This window comes from Epinephelus lanceolatus, chromosome 22 (assembly GCF_041903045.1).
Source record: "Epinephelus lanceolatus isolate andai-2023 chromosome 22, ASM4190304v1, whole genome shotgun sequence".
Taxonomy (NCBI): domain Eukaryota; kingdom Metazoa; phylum Chordata; class Actinopteri; order Perciformes; family Serranidae; genus Epinephelus; species Epinephelus lanceolatus.
Genome location: NC_135755.1, coordinates 5737857 through 5752907, shown reverse-complemented (window position 1 = coordinate 5752907; position 15051 = coordinate 5737857). Strand labels below are relative to the sequence as shown.

Sequence of the window (15051 nt, the reverse complement as noted above, 5' to 3'; positions counted from 1 at the left end):
GCTCAGGGGGAACCTCTTCTTTAACCACCAACAGCTGCTGGACGTCTGCAGGAAACAGGAAACACACACACACACACACACACACACACACACACACACACACACACACACACACACACACACACACACACACACACACACGTTACAGAGAAATGTTGTCGTTCATTCACATCACAGCTCAAAAACTCCTTACTGAACTTCTACAGATCTCTGAGCATCAAACAGCTTCACAGTGTTCACTCAGCTGTGTCAGAGTGAGTGAGGTTGAGCTGAGGTTTCATTTACGCAGCAATCATTAACATCCATTGAGACTCTTGTCACGTTTGGAGGCTCCAGTGCAGCTCTTCATTTGTTCAGGCTTATGTGAATTATGTGAGAATGACTGTCCATGGGATGCCAGAGTTTGCAGTGAGTCAAGTTTGACAGCTTGCCCATTGAGATCTGTTTCCTGTATCTGTATTTTTAGATTAAGCGAGAAGTAAAAGAGAAAAATAGACGAAAGATCATTTTTGAGGTTTATTTATTGTGTGTGTGTGTGTGTGTGTGTGTGTGTGTCTGACTGAGTTCTTTTTTTTTTGCTTATCAGATCAGAAGGGTAGATATTTCATCTTAGCTTAGATGAAAGAAGAGCGTTTAAAGGAAATGGGAGGAAAGGAATTTGCCTACTAATTTGGAATATCCATGCAATGAGATGCGCATAGAGAAAAACCAGCTACCTCGGTTCTAAGGTAGCTTATCAGGAAGCCGACTGCACCATTGATACGATGTTAATGATAATATTTCAGATGTGGGATTGTTGTTTTACTGTTTTTTGTTGTTTTATGTTTTACTTAAACTTTTCAGGGCTGAATATCTGCACAGAGGGTCTGCGATCCTGCCCAAGTTCTAGTTAGAATGAATACTGAAATTTGGTCTAGGTATAAATCTCCTGAAAATCATGGAGAGAAAAAAGATTCTACAACTGAAAAAAGAAAAAGGGAGATATACTCTTTCTCCAAGAAACACATTTAACACAAGAGGAACATAAGAAGTTGGGCAAAATTGCAAACGCTCAAGTTTTTTTCTCCTCATATAGCTCATCAAGGAGAGGCGTAGTGACCATTATAAAAAAACCATATAATTTCAGAAGATAAATAGTACAATGGATAAGGAAGGAAGGTTTGTTTTAGTGATGGGCAGAATAGAAAACACTGAAATAACACTTATAAATATTTACTATCCGCCAGACAAAGGCACTGATCTTATGAACCAAATTCTAGATTTAATAGTGACACATGGAAAAGGAATAATTATTATTGGAGGTGACTGGAACCTTGTTTTAAATTCTATAGATTCAACGGCAGGACATAAACATAAAGCAGAAAAAAATGCAAATATCTTCAGGAAAGCATGTACAGTTAGGGATGCTGGATGTATGGAGAACACTGCATCCAAGAACAAATAATTATACATATTATTCTAATAGACATTCAACATATAATGGATTGGACTACTTCTTCGTGTTTAATAAAGACATAGCAACTATTAAAAAATGCACTATCGGAACAATAACGCTATCAGATCACACTACGGTCACCTTAGCAGTCAGATTAAACTCAAGTAAAGGAATATATGTATGGAGGATGAATAATTCCCTCTTACAAGACGGAAGTTTAAAAGAGACAGTCAAAAAAACCTTTACTGAATATTTTAAACTAAATGACACAGAGGAAATTAACAATATAATTTTATGGGAGGGGGCGAAAGCTGTCTTGAGGGGAGAAATAATGAAGTACTCATCAGTAAAGACAACGGGAACAAATTAAGATGGAACTTGAATTACAAATAAAAGTACTAGAGGAAAAACAAAAAAAATCACGCAATCTGAAATTAAATAAACAGCTGAAGAAAAAATGCATTGAATTAGACAGACTGCGGACAGAAGAAGTGGAAAAATCATTAATATTTACAAAACAAGAGTATTACGATGAGGGGCCAAGATCAATGAAAATTTTAGCTTATAGGCTCAAGAAGCAAAGAAGTAAATCATATGTTACTAAGTTAAAGGATGATAAATCAGAAATACTAACAGACAAAACTGAAATTGCAGAAGCATTTGCAAAACACTACGAGGAATTACACAGGGATGATGCTGAAAGTATAGATATAAGAAGAACAGAAATATATCTTGAGAAACTTAAAACAAGTTTCAATATCCAAAAATGCTAACCTTATTAAACCAGTAACAATGGATGAAATAAAACAACAAATTAGAAAGCTAAAAAAAGGAAAGGCCCCAGGAGATGATGGGTACACTAATGAATTTTATCAGGAGTTTGGAGAATTACTGACACCTGTATTACAAAAAGCCTATAACTTTGCCCTAGAATCAGGGAATTGGGCTTCAACATGGAACTCATCCATAATCACAGTCATATATAAAGAAGGGAAGAATAAAACGGATAGATTTTCCTATAGACCAATATCTTTACTGAGCACAGATCAAAAAATATTAACATCTATTTTAGCAAACAGGCTTAAAGACATCCTCCCAGATATAATAGATACAGATCAGTCTGGTTTTATCTCGAATAGATTTTTATCTGATAATATAAGACGCACTTTAAATGTGATTGATCATTCTCAAAAAAATAGAAAAGACTTGCTTTTGCTGACACTTGATGCTGAAAAACCTTTCGATAGAGTCCTGTGGCCATATATCTTTACAACATTTAAAGCATTTGGTTTCCATCCAACCTTTATTTCATGGTTAAAATCAATGTACAAAAACCCAGTTGCTCAAGTAAGAGTTAATGGCACCCTATCAAGACGCTTTCATATACATAAAGGAACCAGACAAGGAGATCCACCGTCCGCATCAATTTTTAATCTATGTATAGAACCTCTTGCAGAAGCAATCAGACAGCAAGATGAAATAAAGGGTTTGCTTATAGGCCAGGAATGTCATAAACTAGCACTTTATGCAGATGACATTATACTTTATCTGACTACACCTGAAACTTCACATATTAAAACAATAAAAGAATATAGTGAGCATTCAGGATATAAAATTAACGAAAGTAAATGTGAGTCTATATGTATAGGTAAACAACCAACAGATGACTCGAAAGGAAACCTCAAATTTAAGTGGAACCAGAGTACTTAGGAATAACAATCCATTTGGACCTAAATAAAATCTATGAAGTTAATTATCAGAATTTAGAGAAAAAAATTAAACAATACCTGACCAGGTGGAAAACAATACCAGATTCTATTTTTAGTAGAATAGATACAGTAAAAATTAGTGCTGCACGATTTGATAAAAATGTGTGATTGCGATTATGGTGGACAATATCGCGATTTGCGACTGTGATTACAATATAATTACAATGAAATATAATAAATAAATGCTATCATGAGTCTTTTTGCTTGATTCAGTGTTTCCCTACATTATATCAGGGGGGCACTGACCTGACATAGTTATTGTTATGGACAGACATTGTGTCAATGACCATCAACAGACTGAGCACAGTCAAACACGCTGCTCACACAGCAGCCAGCACGGAACTGTACACACAGCGGAGCAAGCCTGTGTTGCGTTCAGGCGTTGTCACATAAATGACAAATTCAAGCACGCCATAGCACAACACAGCAGCATGTCAAGTGGGCCGAACCCGAGCAAAATTGCTCAGTTTTTCATTTGTTATGGAGTCCATGATTTCCCTGTGACACTTACAAATGTTTGCTTAACTGTGCTTGGATGTTGTTTAATGAGGCTCTGGCGGCTTTCAGTTGTCTCATTGTCTGTAACGTTACACGGCTCGGCTTTCTCTCGCATGCACTCTTCCTACTTTTCCCTGTGCTGTGTCAAGTGCTGATATAGATTAGTCGTGTTGCCGCGGGACGTGGCGACTTTAACTTTTACACTTGAACAGCACGTCTTTCTGTTCAACATCGCCGTACCTGAATCCAAAGTATCGCCATGTAACAGACGTGTTTTTTCGTCACCAACTCAGCCTGTTCATGGTTGAGCTCATGCTCTTCTTCAGCGTATGTGTTGGTCACTGCTGCACGCCTGCTGCACGCACCAGGATAGCTTGTGGGCGTGATGTCAACAAACTCCACACACTACAGGAGAGGCAGTCACGTTCACAGGCACACGTTAACATTTATTTAGCCTACATTAAATAGCAAACCGCAGCCTTTTATGCGGTTATGTAATCGCACAGCCTGACATCGCGATTGCAATTAGATTAATCGTGCAGCACTAGTAAAAATTATGGTCTTCCTGCAGTTCCTCTTCCTTTTTCAAGCCCTACCAGTTCCAATCCCTCCACAGAGTTTTAAGAGATGGAATAATAACTAATTTTATTTGGAATAACAAAAAAAATGGTCAAACTCAAAACATTAGTAAAATCTAAAGAACGTGGTGGATTAGCACTCCCGGATTTACAGAATTATTTCTATGCGACACAAATAAGTAATATAATGAAATGGACTAATGATGGCACAAAAGCTAAATGGTTTATGATAGAAAAGGAGCTGGCTCCGATCTCAATTAAGACTTTACCCTTTATAGATAAAAAAGATGTGGCACAATTGAAAGGACAAAACAGATGGATTAACAACACTCTATATAGCTGGAAACAAATTTGTAAAAAAAACAAAGGATTCATAATGACTTGTTTTATCTTAGGGAAATGGCATCGGACCCCCAATTTAAACCAAACAAAATGGATAATATATTAAAAATCTGGTCATCAAAGGGACTGCAAATATTAATTAATTAATTATTAATCAAGAATACTGTTAATACCTTTGAAGCTATATCAAATAAATTTGATTTAGCACAGTCCAATTTCTATAAATATCTACAACTTAGAAACTATATCAAAAATTTTCAGAGAAGAGAGACTAACCAAGACCACCACCCCCTAATTACATTTATGATAAAAAAAACTGTAACACAGAGCCCAAGATCATCCTCTCTAAAATATATAAAATACTAGACGACAACATCAATATGATTAGAATAAAGTGGAACTGAGAACTACATGGACAGATAAAAGAGGAAGATTGGGAAAACGTACACAAAGCAATACATAAAACAACAAATTCTAGATACTGGAGGGAGTATGCATGGAAAATATATACAAGATTCTTTATCACACCAATAATGCAATCAAAATGTACAATATCCATTAAACCAGATTGTTGGAGAGGATACGGTGAAAAGAATGCAAATCACTCACATGTCTTCTTTTTTTGCCCAATACTAAAAACGTTCTGGCAATTAATTATAATTTCAATCATGAAAACATTCCAAATTCAACAGACATTCGAATCAAAGTGTATTATTTTAGGTATATCACCACCCGAACTCACATCAGATATAGACAGATACTTATAGAGGATACTTAGAATTGCAGCTATGAAGCAGATAACAAGGAACTGGTTAAAATCCACCTCGCCTTCACTTAACAGCTGGAAGATAAATGTAGACATCATCTCAGAAATGGAAAGGATAACTTACAGAATCAGGAATCAAGAACTGGAATATTTTAAACGATGGAATAAATGGAGAAAGACTCAGCCCTTAATTTTTTTTTTTTTTGGGGGGGGGTGGGTGTAGCTGTATGTGGATGAGCATGTATGAGCATTATCGTGCATTACCATGCATCATGCAATATTATTATTATTTTCACTCACACACAAATTTCTATATAAATATTGTAAGAATGCTGTGAATAGCAAAATCATGTAAGTAAATGTAAAACGATATCAACTTTGGCACTCTGACAATAAAGTGTATATATATATATATATATATATATATATATATATATATATATATATATATATATATATATATATATATATACACACACATGAAAAGATCTGTTTCCTCTAACACTGTCCCGGCCCAAACAGCAAACAAAGCATGCATTAACAGGAAGCTACCCCCCCAGGTGCTGTGCTCAAACCACTGTTGTATTTGTATTTTTGTATAGTATAGTATAATTCTTTTGTTCTACAGAAACCAGATAAAAACAATTTTGGTGTCGAGGGACCTGTTTTATGGGTTTTATGGTTTCTTTGTGGGGTTTGACTGAGTAAAAGAAAAATATTTGTTTCATGTGTCAAACCGCGTCAAAAGCTATAGACCTATTTTGTTTGTTGAAGACAAGAAGAAGATATTGACTTGGTTTACATTTTGTGCTGCTGAACCACCGAAAAGCTTTTTGGATACTATTTAAATAAAAAACAAACCTTATGGGACAACTTGGATGTATTCTTTTTCCTTTCTGTCTTAATTCTGTGCAAAGTATCGTATCGGACTCGGTTTCAAAATAAAGGACTCGTATGGGATAGGATGCAAAAAAAATGTGATCTGGACATCCCTACAGAGAAGCTAATGACACCAAAGAAGTTAATGACACCAGAGAAGCTAACGACACAAGGCGTAAAATTAACACCCGCAGAGCGCCACCCAGTTGTCAATGAGATGGTGTGGTTCCCCGGGGTGGTGCGAGGGGACATTATGGGACATCTTAGAAAGCATTGTCTGAACATCCTGAGTGAACTTTTTACCCCCATTTTGACACCCGGATGTCTGGAGGGAGCATCCCTCATGACCAGAGTAAGCTCGGGGGCAGAGTTATAAACATTTGACCCTCCTTGTGACCCTCACTGTATATCACACTCATGTGAACTTGAAAATTGTGTTTTGTGCACTGAGGAGCTAAGAAGAACCCACACAGGCTCCTGTACACGTTGCAGAAAGCATCAGCAGCACACTGGATGAGTTTGACATCTCCCGTGAAGCGGTTGTAGCGCTCGCCACCAATAATGCTCTGAACAACGTTAATGCCGTACGTAATTTAGGGCTTATTAATGTACCCTGTTTGGCACACACGTTAAACCTGGCCATGCACAAGGGGCTTGAGGTGAAAGCTGTTGACGCTGCTCTCTCCAGACTAAAGCAACCTGCAGCCCATTTTGGGAGGTCTCCATCCCACACCTGCCTGCTGGAGGAAAAGCAGGAGCTCCTCGGATTGAAAAAAGACAGACCGATAAATGACTGAATCATCAGATGGAATACCATCTATGACATGATATGCCGTGCATCTGAACATCTCATTTGGAACTCAGCACTTCTGAGTGCTCCAAGGTTGAGCAACTAAAAGACACACTGAAACCGTTCAAAGTAGCGTTGTTCCGATTCCGATACCAGTATCGGAAATGTCTCCGATACTGCCGAAAATGCTGGCATCGGTATTGGCGAGTACTGGAGTTCAGGCACCGATCCGATACCACGTAATTTATTAAAATAGGAATCTATTTACCGGTTAGCTCCGTTAGCACACAGTTCTTCTTCGCTTGCTCTTAAAACAGTTGCGCTGTGCTGCCATCTGCAGCCTGCTGTTTTAGAGGGGCGAAGAAGAATTGATCATCTGACCTGCTAGACAAGGAGCTAACTAGCCTTAGCGCATCATGTCGGCAGTGTGGCAGTATTTCACGCTGGATGCTCCCACCAGCAAGACTGTGACATGCAACATATGCCAAGACAAAATTTCGAGGGGTGGCGTGGGTGTTGCTAATTTCAATACCAGCAATTTGATTAAACACCTGAAGACGCGTCATGCTAAAGAGCACGACGAATTTACCCAAGCAAAGGGGAAAAAGAAGGACGAGCTGCAGCAGCAAACTCTGGAAACTGCCTTCCAGCAACGAGATAAATTCCCCAAAGACAGCGAAAAAACAAAGATAACAGACAAAATTTTGGAGTTTATTGTCTTGGATGACCAACCCCTGTCTGTCGTGTCTGCCGCTTAATGGAGCATCTGGAGCCAAGGTACTGTTTGCCAGGTCGTAAATATATCTCTGAAACTTCGCTACCCAAATTATATGAGGCAGTTAGGGAACACATATCGTGTATGCTGAAAGACGTGCATGCAATCAGCTTTACCACGGACATTTGGAGCTCCGACGTGTGCCCCATGTCTTTGCTAAGTTTAACGTCACACTGGGTGGACAGAGAGTCAACATTTACCCCTCAAAGTGCGGTGCTGCACGCAAAAGAGTTCCAAAGGTCACATACTGGCACATTAATTGCCGAAGCAATTGAGGGGATGTTAGTACAGTGGAAAATCCCCAAATCCAACGTTAATGTTGTTTTGCGCGACAACGCTAGCAACATGAAGAAAGCCATGGACGAGATGGATGTACCAAGTTTGGGATGCTTCGCCCACAATCTCCAGCTGGTGGTGCATGAAGGGCTACTGTCACAGAGAAGTGTGAATGATGCACTGGCGAATGGTAGGAAGATAGTCGCGCATTTCAAACACTTGCCACTGGCCACTACACGCCTAGAGGATCTTCAAAAAGATCTCCAAATGCCCACCAAACCTCTGCACCAAGACGTAGCAACGAGGTGGAACAGTACCTACTATATGGTCGAGAGTTTACTGGAGCAGAAGCGGTCAATTTCAGCATATGGAGCTGACCACGGCCTGCCAGTGACCCTTACAGCTAACCAGTGGGCTTTACTGGAGAAAATAATCACTGTTCTGGCACCATTTGAAGAACTGACCAGACAGATGAGCTCCTCCACCTCATCTGCAGCTGAAGTCATCCCCTCGGTCACAGTGCTAAAACGCCTGCTTTCTCGGGAGAACGAGGAGGACACGGGTATAAAAACCATGAAAACAACCCTACGAGAATGAGCCCTTGTATGCAGCTGCCACTCTTTTAGACCCACAATTCAAAGACAGGTATATTTAATATTTTTATTAAATGTCTGTATTATAAACAACATTTTTTTTTTTTTTTTTTACACACATTAAGACATTTATGTATTATTTTTCATTGTTGTTTCAGATACTTCACAGGTGCAGACAGCATCAAGCTTGCCAAGGATGCTCTGACCCGAGAGGTGGAGAAGATGGAGGCGTTACTGAGCAGCAGGACCACACCTGAGGGAGCAGAGGCAGTGCCAGGCAACCCCCATAAAGCCCCACGTATGGAAGCACAGCCAGACAGCAGCAGCAGCAGCAGCAGCAGCAGAAAGAGCAGCTTGAAAGGCCTGTTTGAGGAAATCCTGCAGGAGCATGATGAGGAACGTGGGGCAAGTAGTAGCACAAGCACACAGGTTCAAATACAGACATATATGACAGAGCAAACGGTCCCACGCTCAGACAGCCCATTCCACTACTGGGGAGTCAACCAAATTCGGTTTCCCACCCTGGCTGCCACTGCTGCAAAGTATCTCTGTGCTCCTTGTACCAGTGTTGACAGTGAGAGACTGTTCGGTGCAGCATCCAACATTGTTGATGCAAGAAGGAACAGGCTAGGAGGAGAGAGAGCAGAAATGCTCATCTTCTTGAAGAAGAATCTGCCTTTGCTCTTGAAATTGTGAGCTGAAATGCTACTGCAATGTGTAACCTCCTTGTTTTAAAGTATTTTGTTTACTGTGTAGCTGCTGCTCTTTTGATTTGTATTTTTTGAATGTTTACTTTATAGGTTGGTGTTGCACTATAAGTTTTTTTTAAACAAAGGGTTTAACCTGAGCCAGGCCTTGCCACAATGATAATCATATATCACAGTCATGCAGGCGTAGTATATATATATTTTTTATAACATACTGGTATCGGTACTTGGTATCGGCCGATACCCACAGCACAAGTATCAGAATCGGTATCGGGAGGGAAAAAATGGTATTGGAACATCTCTAGTTCAAAGTGGCAACTCAGGCCCTCTACACCGATGCCTTCCCCACAGCATCAGCTGTCCTCCCCTGCAGCATGTCATGATATCTCAGCTGAGCACTCCTGATGCATCGCATAAACCAGCCATCAAAGAAGTGAGAGGTATTTGACTTTTATTCTTTATTAAATGTGAAGTTCATAATACCCTCCACATTGCAACAATATGTATTTTTCACGACGCCTAATATCTCTAATACAATTAGAGATGTGAATGCAGTTTTACATTTTCACATAGTGTGTGATATAGGGCTAGATTTATTTTATTATTTTCACAGGCCGGATGGTGGCCAATCTGAAAATGTGCTACAGTGAAGAGAGCAGCAAGTGGATGCTTCTCAATAAAGCAGCCTTTCTGACCCCCTGGTTCTCTCCCTTAGTCCACCTTTCATCCGAACAGAGAAATCTCGTCAGTGATACCTTATCACACGAGATGAAGGACAATGAGACAGACAGTGACTGTACACAAGAGGGAGAAAAGGCAGCTGCTGCCCTGGGAGCACGACACCAGAGAAGCTAACGACACCACAGAAGCTACCGGCACCACAGAAGCTACCGACACTAGAGAAGCTAACGACACCAGAGAAGCTAACGACACCACAGAAGCTAACGACACCACAGAAGCTACCGACACTAGAGAAGCTAACGACACCAGAGAAGCTAACGACACCACAGAAGCTACCGGCACCACAGAAGCTACCGACACTAGAGAAGCTAACGGCACCACAGAAGCTAACAACACCACAGAAGCTGACGGCACCAGAGAAGCTACCGACACCACAGAAGCTAACGACACTAGAGAAGCTAACGACACCACAGAAGCTAACGACGCCAGAGAAGCTACCGACACCACAGAAGCTACCGACACTAGAGAAGCTAACGACCCCAGAGAAGCTAACGACACCACAGAAGCTAACGACACTAGAGAAGCTAACGACACCACAGAAGCTAACGACACCACAGAAGCTAACGGCACCAGAGAAGCTAACGGCACCAGAGAAGCCAACGGCACCAGAGAAACTAACGGCACCACAGAAGCTAACAACACCACGGAAGCCAACGGCACCAGAGAAGCTACCGACACCACAGAAGCTAACGGCACCACAGAAGCTAACGACGCCAGAGAAGCTACCGACACAACAGAAGCTAACGACCCCAGAGAAGCTAACGACACTAGAGAAGCTAACGACACCACAGAACCTACCGACACCAGAGAAGCTAACGACACCACAGAAGCTACCGACACCAGAGAATTTACCGACACCACAGAAGCTACCGACCCCAGAGAACCTACCGACACCAGAGAAGCTAACGACACCACAGAAGCTACCGACACCAGAGAATTTACCGACACCACAGAAGCTAACGTGGCTTTAATCGTGAATATTTATTGAACAAACCTGCAGTTATATTATTAATAATGAACTTGTAATGTTTAATGAACAAACCTGCTCTGTGTAACCGAAGCTGAGGGTTGAAAACAGCGTCCAGTAGTTTCCGTTGTCGCTCGTTCTCCTCTTTTGATCGACAAAGTTCCTCCTCGTACTCTGCTATCGTTCTTTCAAACAGCCCAAATATCTCTTCATCAGCCGCAGTTAGTCGCTGCTTCAACAACGATCTCAGCACTTGGACGTTAGACATGTTCACACTTTTAAAGTAGTGAGCGTTTAAATACGAACTCTTCCAAGTGTGCTGTTTTAAGCTGAATGTCTAGAGGCGTTTGAGCTCGTGATGTTGCGTGTTGTGCCGATGCTTCCAAGCCGAGTAAGGAGGATCTTAATCGAGCCCTGCGTTCCAGTACCCATACTACCATACCATACCATAGTATGCCAGAAGAAGAATTAGTGTGTCCCAATACATAGTATGTCAGATGCAGTTTGCCAAAAGTACCAGGATGTTCTACTACATCCGGTCACATTTCGTAGTATGCATGTCAGCATGCTTCTTTGGCCATTCTGACCCACAATCCTTTGCGCAGCGGAAGTTATGTCGCACTGACTGAGCTGTGTGTACAACCAACGCCCACATATAGCACGGAAGACAACAGGACACAGACAACACAGACAACTTTATTGTGATAATGTTAGGGTTCAACTATGACTACAATATAGAAGATTCTACCAGTATAGGCTGTGATGTAAGTGTGGTATAAATAATGTATGAATATGACTAAATATGAATACACTATGGGCCAGGTATGAGCAGTATAGACTAGTAAATATATAAATAGTAAAAGTCAAATACATATTAAGTAATGTAGGAAGAATGTGCAAGTATGTTACACTACAAATAAAAGTAATGTGAATGTAAGGCTGCTTCACGTGCAGACAGAATATAGTGCCAGCATAGCTGTAAATATATTTAACAGCAAACATCTGCCAGCAACAGAGAGCTACAGTTGTGCTCATAAGTTTACATACCCTGGCAGAATTTGTGATTTTTTGGCCATTTTTCAGAGAATATGGGTGATAAGAGAAAAACTTTTTTTTCAGTCATGGTTAGTGGTTGGGTGAAGCCATTTATTGTCAAACTGTGTTTACTCTTTTTAAATCATAATGACAACAGAAACTACCCAAATGACCCTGATCAAAAGTTTACATACCCTGGAGATTTTGGCCTGATAACATGCACACAAGTTGACACAAACGGTTTTAAATGGCTAATAAAGATAACGATCCTCACCTGTGATCTGTTTGCTTGTAATCAGTGTGTGTGTATAAAAGGTCAGTGACTTTCTAGACTCCTGACAGACCCTTGCATCTTTCATCCAGTGCTGCACTGACGTTTCTGGATTCTGAGTCATGGGGAAAGCAAAAGAATTGTCACAGGATCTGCAGGATAAGGTAATTGAACTGTATAAAACAGGAAAGGGCTATAAAAAAATATCCAAGGAATTGAGAATGCCAATCAGCAGTGTTCAAACTCAAATTAAGAAGTGGAAAATGAGGGATTCTGTTGAAACCAAACCACGGTCAGGTAGACCAACAAAAATTTCAGCCACAACTGCCAGGAAAATTGTTCAGGATGCAAAGAAAAACCCACAAATGACTTCACCTGAAATACAGGACTCTCTGGAAAAAGTGGTGTGGCTGTTTCAAGATGCACAATAAGGAGGCACTTGAAGAAAAATGAGCTGCATGGTTGAGTCGCCAGAAGAAAGCCATTACTATGCAAATGCCACAAAGCATCCCACTTACAATACGCCAAACAGCACAGAGACAAGCCTCAAAACTTCTGAAACAAAGTTATTTGGAGTGATGAGACCAAAATTGAACTTTTTGACCACAACCATAAACGCTACATTTGGAGAGGAGTCAACAAGGCCTATGATGAAAGGTACACCATTCCTACTGTGAAACACGGAGGTGGATCGCTGATGTTTTGGGAATGTGTCAGCTACAAAGGCACAGGAAACTTGGTCAAAATTGATGGCAGGATGAATGCAGCATGTTATCAGAAAATACTGGAGGAAAATTTGCACTCATCAGCCCGAACGCTGCGCATGGGACGTACTTGGACGTTCCAACATGACAACGATCCAAAACACAAGGCCAAGTCAACCTGTCATTGGCTACAGCAGAATAAAGTGAAGGTTCTGGAGTGGCCATCTCAGTCTCCTGACCTCAATATCATTGAGCCACTCTGGGGAGATCTCAAACATGCAGTTCATGCAAGACAGCCCAAGAATTTACAGGAACTGGAGGCTTTTTGCCAAAAAGAATGGGCAGCTTTACCATCTGAGAAAATAAAGAGCCTCATCCACAACTACCACAAAAGACTTCAAGCTGTCATTGATGTTAAAGGGGGCAATACAAGGTATTAAGAATTGCAGTATGTAAACTTTGATCAGGGTCATTTGGGTAGTTTCTGTTGTCATTATGATTTAAAAAGAGTAAACACAGTTGTTTGATAATAAATGGCTTCACCCAACCACTGACCATGAGTGAAAGAAAAGTTTTTGTGTTATCATTCATATTCTCTGAAAAATAGCAAAGAAATCATAAATACTGCCAGGGTATGTAAACTTATGAGCACAACTGTATGTGTGAAAGGGGTTAATATGCCTACTGGTGACTAGTTCAATAGACAGGTCACTAATAATAGGCTTGGAACTGTTTACGTGAACACGTCAGTTTATTAGAAACAACAACATACATTACGACATAACAGCAACAGAGCTCTCCGGCACCTCCGACGGTATGCACGACTCTGGCGAGCTCGACGAGAGGAGATTTGCTGCATCTCCAAAGTACAACAAAACAAAACATTCATATGTGGCGCTACAGAAGTGAGCAAGAGGGTCGGAGTTCAGGGAGCGGATGTAGTGTGTCCCAATAGCATGCATACTGCATGCATACTGCATACTACACTACGTACTTTTTGAGGGCAGCTGCAGTATATACTAAAAGTATATAGTAGAAGTATGCGATTTGGAACGCAGGGATTGAAGTGTTTCGGAGATGCGCAGGTTTTTTTCTTCTTCTTTCTATTTTAAACTTAAAAGGTGCATACCGCCACCTACTGTACCGGAGTATGTAGAACAGGATCTAGTTTTACTTGTATGAGAATAAATAACTAAATAAATAAACAAATTCAAACAAATAGTAACAATAAATAAATAAACAAACAAAACAGTCAGCAGCTATATTCTATGAAACAAACCAGTACTAACTAAGAAATCTATTACTCCCCTCTGCATTCCCCACACCTTATCTCCCTTGGTTCCCTGTATCTCTTCCAAATTCCAGTCTCGTCCTGCCTCTCTCACCCTTTGTTGTAACGTAATGCTTTCTTCATTATATTTAGTACAGTGCATAATTACATGTTCCACATTTTTTAATTTATTACAAATTGCGCAACCCCGCAAATTTACTTTTCCCAATAAAAATAAAGTTGCCTTCAAACCAGTGTGATCTAATCTTAATCTTGACAAGACTACTTCCTCTCTTCTACCTCTTCCCTTAATGCTCTGTGCTCGAACTGTGTTTTGTATTCCATAATAAGTTCTGCCCTTACTGTCCTCATCCCACTTGTTACAGCTGGTAAACAATGGAGGAGAAACTGGTGGTAGCTGTTGTTTGATACTCAGAGCTGTACGGCTCGATGATAGACAGCAGGTTGTCAAACTGCCCCTGAGTCATCCTAAAATAATTCTGTAAACGTCCATGATGGAGGAGAAGCTCCTGGACCAACTGGTGCTACTCCCCATGATCCATCCTCTTTTTTAGGGTCTCATGTACCCACACAGATCTCTGTTTATCTGCTGACAGCCTCTCACCCTCAACCAGAGCTACAGACAGTACCCTCT

The 15051-nt window shown here is 40.5% G+C and overlaps 1 protein-coding gene across 1 annotated transcript; it reads left to right on the top strand.

The window, feature by feature from the left end:
* Positions 1 to 9244: 9244 nt before the first annotated feature.
* Positions 9245 to 14584, top strand: LOC144459636 (uncharacterized). The gene is made up of 2 exons (XM_078163966.1): positions 9245 to 9848; positions 10022 to 14584. Exon 2 carries the CDS (start codon positions 10187 to 10189, stop codon positions 11135 to 11137), a length of 951 nt encoding a protein of 316 aa, XP_078020092.1. The 5' UTR covers positions 9245 to 9848; positions 10022 to 10186; the 3' UTR covers positions 11138 to 14584.
* The last annotated feature ends 467 nt before the right edge of the window (positions 14585 to 15051 follow it).

What these genes read in the sequence shown, in the direction of transcription:
- LOC144459636 (XM_078163966.1), top strand. Translation starts at nt 10,187, where the DNA reads ATGAGACAGACAGTGACTGTACACAAGAGGGAGAAAAGGCAGCTGCTG.